A 12,388-nucleotide genomic window follows, 5' to 3' on the forward strand; every position below is an offset into this window, starting at 1 on the left:
TTTGAAAAATACTAATTTTTTAGTCTCTTTTATTTTAATGAAACTAATATATTTTTAAAAATATAATATTTTGAAAAAATTATTCTTGGATAAAAATAGAAATTTTACTATGTAAAGATTAAATTTGAATTTATATTTATTTTCAATTTTTAATTCCTTGGTTATCATTTTTATATTTTCTTTACTAGGAAATAATTTTCTTTGATTATTAGAAATTTAATGAAACTAATTAACTTTTTAGTGTAGATAATTTATATCATTTTTATCAACAAATAAAAGCAAAGAGAGAATAAAGGAGAGAAAGTGTGAGTGTAAAAGAGAAGAAACATGGAGAGAGATAAATAAGAGAGGATAAGAGAGAAATAAGAAGAAGAGAATTAACGTAATTTAGATATAAAAAATAATTATGAGACTTAATAGTTAACGGAGTCAAATTATAGGAACTAACTAATGTTTTTTTTTTCCAAAATATATGAACTAACAAATTAATTTAATTAAAATAAATGTATTAAATATTAATTTGATCAGTATTACTTGATAAAGTAACTAAACAGTTTAAAGAAATTAAAATATAAGGATTAAATAACATATTTTTTAATAAATAATATTAAATAATTAATTTCATTAAAATATATGAATTAAATAATAATTTACTCTTCTTTTAAATCAATTGGATGAATATATGATATCGATGGAAAAGGGATCCAAACTTAAAACAGTTTATTGGACAAAAGTTTTACTCTATTGAGCGCGTAACACCATCAATGAACTCTTAAGATGTGATAAATTGATATAGATAATCGGGTTAACCTTCAGCAATATAACTAAAATAGCTGTAAATAATAGAATTGAAAAAAAAATTAACTTAAAATTAAAACTTCTTATTAGAAATAAAAAATTCTAAATTCAATAAATTTTTAATTACCCTTAATTATTATATTAATAAATAAGTAAACACAACTATTTGTATAATGAATAAACACAAATATTTTTTTTCAATTACCCCTAATTAACACAGATGTACTAATTTTATTTTATTTGCTTTTCTTAATTTTTAAATTTTTTTTAATATCTCTCATATTTGCATCCCTTTAGAATGATTTTGAGCAAAAATCTTTATCTTGAATGCATTTGCATCTTTTTGCAAGTGAAAATTTATTGTAGTTTGTCTTCTTATGGAGTTGTTCCACGAATTGAGAATTTTTTTTTCTGAGTTATTTTATTTGTTGGACAAAAAAAAAATAGTGTTATTAAACCCGACCCGGAGATTGACTCGGCGAAGGGACGGGTGAATGGATTCATGGTTCAACTTGAATTAATGGTTTAATTAATGAGTCATTAAAAATTAATTAAATATATATAAATTAATTAAATATAACATCTAAAATATATAAATAAATAAATATAACTAATTAAATTTTTATTATTTAAAATAAAGCTTTAACATTTATTAAATTATATTTAATAAATTTTAATAGCATTCTTAAATTTATATAAAAGTAGTAAGTAATATAATGTGTAATTTTCTTTTTAATATATATGAAATATTAAGTATACGTTAAAAAAATAAATATATTAAAACAAAAAGAAATAACAACCAAGTTAGCTAAATTAATTTTTATTTTAATGACTTTTTTATGAGGTTTTGAGTTTAATTCTCTATATCAACACTATAAAAAAAAAAAGATTTTATTGGGTAATTGAACTGGCCGGATCAACCAAGTAACACTAGTTCACCTATTCAATCGTCAGGTCAGCCTGATTACTTTTTTTGCTTGTTCAATTACAAACTCGAATTGATTTGAGGGCCAATTCACCAGTTCACCAATTCAATCAACCGGTTTGGTCCGAGTTTAATAACTATGAAAGAAAGCACAAGGTCATTTCTTTAGTAAAAAATTCATATTTGACCATCATATGGTAAGACTCGTAGAGAAACCATGAAATCTAACAATGATCACAAATCACCACTAAATGGAGAATGCCACCAACCATTTGGCCAAATTAAATGTTTTATCAATGGGTCTCAAACCAATCGAAAAATCATATCAAACCAAACCGAATTGAACTTGTTTTGATATTTTAATTCAGTTATTGTTCTTTATTAAAAATCAAATCAAAATCAAACCAAAAACCAAATTTATATTTATTTTTTTTCTATTATTTTTTTAATGTATTACATTCTTTCAATATATATATAGAATTATATTTTTACCTTATAGTTAAATATTACATAATTAATAAATAACTAAAAGGAGTATATATTTATACTACTATATTATATAATATATTTAATCCTAAATTATATATACACACACCTTGTAATTAAAGAATATATGATTTATAAATAGTTAAAGGATATATTATATTATATATTATGTATTTTAAAATTTAAATGCTAATTAAAAATGACTTTTTATAGAAATAATTATACCATACTGAATCAAATTGAAATCGAAAAATTAAAAATTATATTAAAATAATAAAAAATCAAATCAAAATTATATAAAAATTTAGTGTGGTTTCGATTCCTAAACAAATTCCAAACCGTAGCTGGAATTATACACTTCTAAACACCTGATTGAAGACATGGCATATTGAGTAAGAAAAAAAAAACAAGAGAATGATGACAAAATACACAACCTCTAATCCATGCCATGAACCCTTCAAATCAGGATATTTTTATTTTTTGATATGTAATTAAATTTACTTATACAAAAATATGAACATATGATGACTTATACTTCATATCTCCGTTGGATTTCTAATTAATGGAATTATTTTTTATAAAAAAAATAAATAAACACAGATAATTATTAAAAAATTACAATTTATAATAAAAAAATTAAATATTAAATAAATAAATATATCACTAGCCAGTACTCATCATTTCTAGGTTGGTGAAGTGCGGCCCCTCTGCATCTCCATAGTGCGGCATCCACTGAGATCTTCACTTTCCATTAAGCATCCAAAAACTCCCATTCCACTCCTCTATAAAGTGATTGAAGCAAACCAGAAAGGAGAAAATCGACCACACAGTAACAAAAAAAATGGAGCAGAAGTACTCCATTTTCCTCTTCTCCTTCCTCGTAATAATCATGACCTTATTCTTATATCTGAGCAACAACACGGTTTCATCATCTTCTTCTTCTTTCAGATGCAATGGTTCAATAGTAGAGTGCAGTGAAGATTACGAGTTGTTGATGGAATCGGAAATCAGCAGAAGGATTCTTGAACAGAAGAAATATATATCACCTGGTGCACTGAAGCGAGATGAACCAGTTTGTAATGGTGGTGCTAGTGGCCAGTCTTATAGCAGCAGTTGTTTGCCTCCCTCTTCCAATCCTGAAACTCGTGGTTGTTCTAAGTACTACCGTTGTAGGTCTGATTCTTGATGAATCTAATTAAGCTGTTTTTTTTTTTAATTTAATTTCATCTGCTTATAATTTTCTTTTCTTTTTTTCTGTATTTTGACAATTGAATGTTAATATATTGAATCACCATCTCATGAGTTAATCCAAAATTTTATGGTTTAGTATTTTTTAGGAATTTTTAATTAGAATTTCAGGATTAATTAGACTTTATAATTCAACTAAGAAAGCGTAAAAGAAAATAGTGTAATATGATATAAGAATTTAAACCCTTGTTAGTGAATAAAAATGAGCAATCAAAATGGTGAAATCTTAGGTTAAATAATGCAAAAGTCGCTATTAAAAAGAAATATAACAATACTAGAGGAAATGAGGTCCCCTCGAGTGGAATACCCCTTGCAGTTAATGTTGTGGGCCTTCTGCTCTTGGCGATGGACCAAAACCTGGCAGAATTTGAAGTTGACGTTGCAACTCATTCCCTTCACCTTTTAATTTTAATCACAACACTCTCACTTCTTCAAATGCAACCATATGAATATCATTTAATAATTAATTAATATTTAATCTAATATAAAATTAATTATATATTTTTATGAGCTATTAAAATTAACAATTCAAATCAGGCTCTAATGTAATATTAATTTTCTTTTTTTGATACCATATTAAATTTGAAAAAATTATTAAATAAATTATGTATTAATTTATTTTTAATCTAGACTTATATAAATAGTTGAGTGTTTTACTTATTAAAATAGTAAGTCAATATTATAATTCATTCACTTATATTCATCTTTTAATTATAAGGTATATAATTCCAACCTTTAAATAACTATGACTAATAATTTATTAGGGAAGAATTTGAAATGAACTTTTTTTTTTTAATGGGTACTTCAAATCTACAACAGATGATTTTTAAGACGACTTAAATTGATGAATATATATATATATATATATATATATATATATATATATATATATATATATATATAAAATCAAATATGTTATATTTTTATAATTTCACTTATAAAATAAGATTTTGAGTTTGAGTAATTCTTAATATGATATTAGAGTATTTCGTATTAAAAGATTTAAATCTTGAACACTTTATTTATTAATTAAATAAAAAACTTTTAGATTTAATTTTTCCGTATAAAATCTCATCAGGTCGTAGAAATTTTTAGCCAACTACTTTGTGATTAAAAGTTGAAAAAAAATGGTTAAGCCAAATTTTAAAATTTGATTTGTCAGCTTTTGAAGCTCTACAGCAGTTGATTTCAAAAACTAAATGATCTGATTTTTCCTTTAATAAGAATTGATCTTTCTCTAATAAATATATATATAAATTTAATATGCAATGAAATTGTTTATATTTAATCATTAAAGAGAAATCAGAAAATTATAAATAACACTTGAATTAATATGACATTAACATTTATAGGCAAGTAAAAATTATATACTACAAACAGCTAAAAAAAATTACTGTGAATACGTTGCAATATATGGAAAACAAACTATATCCTTGATGATTATTTGATGTACCAAAAAAATAAAGAAAAGTTTGAGAGAACAGATGACAAAAAGGCCAAAAGAGACTGGCAAATATGAGCATATTGAGGAAATATAGGTTACATCTTTTGAATTTGATCCTAAGTTTAGAGGTCTAGTAACCAAATCTACACAAGATAACGATAGGATTTGATGTAAAACAAACAAAATTTTGGATCTACTTCACTGATAGCTTCCATACCTCTCGAACATTAGAAGAACCATCCACAACTTCAGCAACCAGACTTGCATCCATAACTCCTGCACCAAGAAAGAAAGGTAATCCTATCAATACCATTCTCTTAATAGTTATGCCAAAAAGTTCTTTCTTAAAAAAAAAAAAAAAAATTCTCTATTAGTAGCATGCCCGGACGAGAACACCGAAACACGTCCCATATACTTCCACAAATTCAGAGTTATGATACATAACAAATCATGTGCACGAGAAGCATCAGGAAGAACACATAACAGGTCACATTCACAAGTCTTCACGTTCTATATACGTTCCTCCCTACAGGCGTAGCCGTAGTCTTAGTCGTGATCCAAATCCATCTTGGAAAGAAGGGCATCTTAACAATTATTATGCTTCTTTCAGTAGTAGGAAATTTAACAAGTAATGTTAAATTTTTATAAAAAAGTTTTTTGGAATTTTATGTTTTGGTAGGACTATTTAGCAAATTTCTATTTTTTATTTCCCTCTATAAGGTTTTAGCCTCTAGAGGCTTGGGGAGTTTTTGGAATTAAATTCTTATTTTGGGTCTGAGGTCTTAGGTTATATATCACCTGCATATCAGTATTTATTTTCCCTGAGCAACAATATGTAGAGGAGGTACACAAAACAGCTTAGAAGGAGATCATGCTTACATGCATAAATATAAAATATTGCAAGTTTTTACTACCCCCTTCCCCCTGCCAATCTAAGGCAGATAAGCATATGCAAGCATCAAATCAAGACCAAAAGAAAGAAAAACTGACTGGCTCACCATCTTTCTCCACCATAGATAGGAATTGCCGTGTTCCCCCACCAACTCCAAAATAATACTTTTTTGCTGCCATATATACCACTCCATAAGGACCGCGAACACACTGCAGAAGAAAATTTTTGGAACTTAGGAACTGTAAGTTTGTAATGGAAAATAACATAGTATAAAATAACTTGATAAAGCAAGACCTTCTTTATAAGTTCATAGAGACTTTGTTGAGCAGAGATTGAATATATCGTCTCTGCCATTAAAATGATATCATAACTGGAAACTGGACACTCCTCTGAGCAACAGTTCAGATCTTTTTCATTATCATGTATGTGAGGAAGACACTGATGGATTTGAGCCCAGTCACCAGCAAAGAAACGTAGTTCCACACCAGAATCAGAATTTTTCTCATCCGATGCAGTGCAAGGAAATTCTTTTGAAAGATTGACATCCACATTGGGAATGGTGAGAGATCGCAGAACTTCTGCATTGAAATCCTGAAAATGTACGACAGCTGCACCCTAATGCGAGAAAACAAGAAGCTCAAGAAAGATATATTCCAAGATCCCTTACCTGATACTACAAAAGTCAAAGTCAAGGATATAAAAATTACCTCTAGGCATGCAAAGATCCCTGGAAGTCCATGACCACATCCAAGCTGAAAACCATCACAAAATCAGGAATAAAAATTGAAAGCAGGAGAGACAAAAGACATCTGTCTTAGCACATATTTATCATACTTGCAGTCATCATTTGATCAACTATCACAATAGACAACAATTTTGGAAATTAACAAGGCCAGTTTACAGTTGCAATTATCATAATAAACAATAGATTATCCTCCCTATGGCTGCAATGTCACGCTACGTTTGCCCTGGGCTTCTAAAATCAATGGAATTCATAATCTACTGTCTTTATAAGTTTTTAATTGTATGGATTTATATAATCTCACTTGTTTAGTATGTTATCAACTCCATTGCCAGTGTGATTTTCTTAAGTAACCTAAAAACTCAAATTCATAGTATAACAAACATTTAATTAAATATATAATTATCATAAGCTTAACATTTAAAATAACTACTTATTGAGAAAAGATAATTTTCTAGTCCTAATCGAAGTAGATATTACCAAGCAAAAAACTTGCAATAATTTTTCTCTTTGATAGCAGTATGACAATAATATTTGAAATTGACTATTCAGCTTGAATTATAAATAGAAGAGTTTAAACCAAGAATTCAAGAAATTAATTTTTAAATTTATTTCTTCAATTTAGTATGAAATGGATAATTCTTTTCTACAACTGCTGATATATAAATTGACAACGGTTGATGGTCCAAATAAAAAATTAAAAGAAATACTTTTTTAAGCTAAATACAGGAATGTCCATTCTTCTTAATAGCCAACCTGTATCAAGCTATACTAGCAAAAACATGCTGGTACTTATGGCATTGGGAAAAGAAGTACAGATATAGCCAAAATTGAATTGATACACAATTATTCTCATTATCAGCCATTACGATACATAATGGCCACCAATTAAGACCTGATTAAATCTACTTAGGTTTCCGGCACACGATCCTAAAATGTTTTACCTTCATCATCCACCACATCTAAATTATTGGATTTGTAACGCCCACATATTTCCTCCAAATCATCTAGCTCTTTGATTTAAAGACAACTGGTTGATGTCCATATGGTTAGATTCATAGTCTGCTTTTTTCTCCTTGCATTCATAAAAGTTGGATTCATTTTGCCCGAATTAAACCTAATTTTTCTGATTGCTATCTAATGCTTTCTTGCATTTCTCCTCAAATCCATGAGTTAGAAGTGACATTAACAAGGGACAAGAAAATAAACGAAACAAGTGCCAAGAATAAATCTATTTCCTGATACACCTAGATTCTAGCTAGGACTCACCTAGGCAATGTTCATGCCTTATTGGACCTGGCATAGGATCTTAGGCTGTGCTGCACTATGCCTCACCTTTCATTTTATAACACTGGCCATAGTTGTTAGACACAGAACATATACTGATGACTTGACAGAGAACACTAATATTTACATGGAATCCTATTTAGAAGAACTACTGCAATATTCCCAGTGTCATAAATACTCATCTAAAGCCAGCTTTCACAAAGTAATCACATTTTTAAGCAATTACTCAATTCAACTCAATTAAACCTTTATCCCAAAAATTTATTGGGGTTGACTAAATGGATTCTCTTTCTCCACTCTAAATGATTTTGGGTTACATTCTCGGAAATGTGTAATGCTTCTAGGTCATGTTGTATTACTCTCCTCCAAGTCAGTTTAGGTTTAGCTCTTCTTTTCATTCTATCCTCTAACCCAATGTGCTCTACTTGTCTAACTGGAGCCTCCGTATATCTACGTTTCACATGACCAAACCACCTCAATCTCCCTTCTCTCAACTTATCCTCAATTGGCACCACTTCTACCTTTTCTCTAGTACTCTCATTACGGACTTTATCTAGTCTAGTATGGCTACTCATCCACCTTAACATTCTCATCTCCGCAACTCTCATCTTAGACACATAAGGCTCCTTCATTACTCAACACTCATTACCATATAATATGGCCAGTCGTATGGCTGTACGGTAAAATTTATTTTCAACTTATTAGAAATCTTGCGATCGCATAAATCTCCCGTGGTATGTCTCCACTTCAACTATCCGGCTTTAATCCTACGACTAACACCTCACATCCCCCATCTACTTGCAGGATTGAGCCGAGATATTTTAAGTGTTTACTTGCAGAAAAATCTCTTGTGTCCCCTCCCATTGTGCGCACAATAGCAGTTGCTCCTTTATACATATCTTTCAACACTTATATGTACCTAATAGATACCCTCTTTTATTCTATCACTCTCCATAAGATATCTCTTGGAACACTATCATAAACCTTTTTCAAATCGATAAAAATCATATGTAGATCTTTCTTCCTATTTCTATATCTCTCCATCAAGTTTCTAATGAGAAAGATTGCTTCCATGGTTGAACGACCGAACATGAAGCCAAATTGATTGGGAGAAATAGAAGTATCATGACGTAGTCGATGTTCCACAACTCTCTCCCACAACATCATAGTATGGCTCATGAGTTTAATTCCCCTATAGTTTGAACAACTCTGTATGTCTCCCTTATTTTTAAAACTAGATGCTAAAATATTCCTCCTCCATTCATCAGGCATTTTCTTTGAGTTTAGAATCTTATTAAACAATCTAGTTAACCATGGCACTCTAATATCTCAAACACTTCCACACTTCAATTGGTATTCCATTGGGTCCACAAGCTTTACCCACTTTCATTCTCTTAAGTGTTTCCTTTACTTATGAAGATCTATTCCTTTTAAGCAACTAATTGGAATTAAATCCTATCATGCTCATTGAACCTACATTTCAAGGATTTATTTGAAAAGGAAAAGGAAATATCTGATGAATTTGTTCCATTAATTGTTCCTACCCTTAAAGCTCTTCAATGATGTTCTTTGCTAAATCTAGATAAGGATCATCACATCTGAGTTTTATATGACATTCTTAAAGAGAAAAAGACAGTAAGTATGATGACTTGTGGCAACACTCATCTCTCACTATGGCATTGCCTAGCTTTGCCTTTGAGTTTCATATTCAAAGCAAAATGAAGCTTTGAACTAATTTTGTAATGAAAGTCTCTTGATTAATGGGTTGATACATAATCATCAATAAAAAGGACAGGCATAAAAATAACTGCTTCTCAAAGGGATACAGACAATTATAGGAAGAAAATACAAAATTGAAAAAGTTTTAATTGGAGCAGAATATGAACATATTCATCAACAAGAACTAATGTAGTCAACACCAATAAATTCTTATCAATCTCAAGCATCAATGTGTGAAGCACTGTGGAGCACTACAAAATCACCTGAAAATTAGGTGCCCACCTCTAAAACTTGCTTTCCAGTAAATGATAAATGCCCATTTTGAACCTCTGAGCGGAGAGCTTTAACAAGGTCCAGTGAACCTTCCCAAAGCTTCAGTCCCCCTAAATTTAAAAGACAAATATATATATATATATATATATATATATATATATATATATATATATATATATATACATAAAACAAAGCATAAATCGTTGCTCCAAAACTGACTTATGATAAAGGAGGGGTGGGTGGGAAGGGGGAGTTAGTTAAATAAAGGCAAAGATCACACCTTCATAAAACTCATTTCAAACAGAAATGGAAGGCTGTGGGAAGTAAATTAAATCAAGGCAAAGAAAAGAATTCTTTCACACCTTCATAGACACCAGGTACTAAATCAGAATTAGGCAACCCAAAAACCTCTTTGGTACTTAGCCGTCCCTGAAAGAAAAACTAAAAAATTACTTGAAAATCTCACTTCAATCAGGATATATATAGGAAAGTTTATGGGTAAACAATACTAATGGACTCTGAACGTAGCACTAATAGTCATTGTAATCACAAAACTTCGTCTGCAATTTGATCAAGGAAGTATAATTTCATTTCAATTAGGTTCACTTGATTCTGAAAGAAAAAAAAAATAACAATTAACATCTCAAAGCAGTTATGCACCCAATCAAGAACAAAATGAAGAAACACTTAGTTCTCTCCATGTATTGGTTCCAAATTAAGTTCCGTGACAGATTTTGATGGGTTGCTGACAAAATCACAAGCTTAGGTTATTATTAAAAAAAAAAAAACTAATTCAGCAACCAAATTGCACCAAGTTCAAGTTTTGTGACAATAAAGAAAATTAATGTAAATAAAACCAATGTTAGTTTGGTTTCCAAGGAAAAATAAGAAAACAAAGGAATCTAATACAACTTCTCAGCTCACTGAGTACTAAAAATTTTTACTTTTCTTTTCCTTAATCCCTTATTCCCAACATTTTCTCGGCAACAAACCATGAGAAAAGAGCAAAACTGACCTTGAGCAAAGTAAGACCATCCAAGTTTACGGGCTCCACAGAGCATTTCAAAGTGGATGAAACCTTGATTAACCATTGAAATGAGTCAATTAAGTTCCAATATAAAACCAATATATCGCTGCGTCATAATGGACAGAATGGAAATGATACCTGAGAAGAAAGTACTTCGACAGGAGGAGGCGGAGGAGGGAGTGAAGCCTCAGAAGGAGAATCGAAAAACCCTATACCTCCCGACGTCGAAAATAATTTGAACGTTGAATTTCCGGCCATTAATCTTTGCTTACTTTTTCTTTGGACCTCGCAGCTTTCTCGCAGCTTTCTAGCAGCTGCAGATTGAGGTCTGAGGAGTGTTAATCTGTTTTTGGTCGCCGTCTCGCCTTGTTTGTTGGTTTATGGGCTTATGCTCCGATTACGCCACGTTTCACAAAAACAAATTTTTTAAAAAATTTTTTAAAAAATAATTTAAAAATAATTTTTATTAAAAATAATTTTATTATTTTAATATGTATAATTAAAATATATTAAATTTAATTTTAATTTCAATTATAATTAATATATTTAAAAAAAAAGGACAAATAATCTAGTCCAACTCAATTTAGCCTCACAATAAATACAGCATTATTCTTTTATTTTGACTCATTATATTTTTGAATTTTGAATTTTTATTTATTATATTCTTTAATTTTTATAGTTAATTTATATAAGTTTTGAAATTTATTCATAAAAAATAATTAAATATAGTACATAATATATTTTTATTTTATAATAAAAAAATTTTGATAATTTATTTAATTATTCATTATTAACTTAAGAAAATTACACTCGTTAATTGTAAAAATTACAAAAAAAATCAAAAGATGAAATAAACCAAAAAAGTCAGGTGCTATTAAAAAATTAATTTATATTAAGCTTTTATTTTCATACTTTTCAAAATATGCCCATAGTTGAGATTCATAATTTCTTAAATTTTGTATACCTACGCACACAGAATATTATGAATTTATATATTATTTTGTTTTTAATATATTTAGAAATTCAAATTAAAAAGCAACAGTGGATTAAGGGACTGGTAGAGCTCTAAAATTTATTTTTTTTAATTAAGAATAAACTAAATGTTAGTACATTTTTAATAGATTTTTATATTTTATCTAAAAAAATTCACAAAAATTTAAAATATTTACATTTTTTATTAACTTAATTAAATAAAAAATTTAATAAGTTTATTTTAAAAACTTTAAAATTACTTTTTTTTTCTATCAAATTAAAAAACTTAGTGAATTACATTTTCTAAATTTCATTAAGTAATAAAAAATTTAAAAAAAAATTAAAATTACAAGTAAACCATACTAAAATAATCTAAATTTAAATATTTTGTTGGTCATTAACTTTTAAATTTAAATATAAAATATTTTAATCTGTAATTGATTACTCTAAATTTAAGTATGGTGTCCGTCACTGTGTAAAAGGCTAGGTTGGATTTAACACATTTTAATATAAAGCAATCGATATGTGAAAGGGTATTTTTCCGAAATATTTCCAATTTTATTTTACTTTTTACT

At 28.6% G+C, this 12,388-nt stretch overlaps 2 protein-coding genes across 2 annotated transcripts; one reads left to right on the forward strand and one right to left on the reverse strand.

Annotated features, from left to right (window-relative positions):
* The first annotated feature begins 2,916 nt into the window (after window positions 1-2,916).
* Window positions 2,917-3,425, forward strand: LOC110665151 (protein RALF-like 32). Its single transcript, XM_021825160.2, has one exon. The coding sequence runs from the start codon at window positions 3,051-3,053 to the stop codon at window positions 3,393-3,395; it is 345 nt and encodes a 114-aa protein (XP_021680852.2). The 5' UTR covers window positions 2,917-3,050; the 3' UTR covers window positions 3,396-3,425.
* Window positions 3,426-4,869: 1,444 nt separating this feature from the next.
* LOC110665142 (uncharacterized) lies at window positions 4,870-11,175 on the reverse strand. The gene is made up of 8 exons (XM_021825149.2): window positions 10,980-11,175; window positions 10,830-10,892; window positions 10,177-10,243; window positions 9,824-9,924; window positions 6,501-6,545; window positions 6,088-6,408; window positions 5,900-6,002; window positions 4,870-5,177 (listed from the first exon to the last, which is right to left on the reverse strand). The coding sequence occupies exons 1-8, from the start codon at window positions 11,097-11,099 to the stop codon at window positions 5,095-5,097; spliced, it is 903 nt and encodes a 300-aa protein (XP_021680841.2). The 5' UTR covers window positions 11,100-11,175; the 3' UTR covers window positions 4,870-5,094.
* Between the last annotated feature and the right edge of the window lie 1,213 nt (window positions 11,176-12,388).

Source organism: Hevea brasiliensis, chromosome 2, assembly GCF_030052815.1.
Source record: "Hevea brasiliensis isolate MT/VB/25A 57/8 chromosome 2, ASM3005281v1, whole genome shotgun sequence".
Classification (NCBI taxonomy): domain Eukaryota; kingdom Viridiplantae; phylum Streptophyta; class Magnoliopsida; order Malpighiales; family Euphorbiaceae; genus Hevea; species Hevea brasiliensis.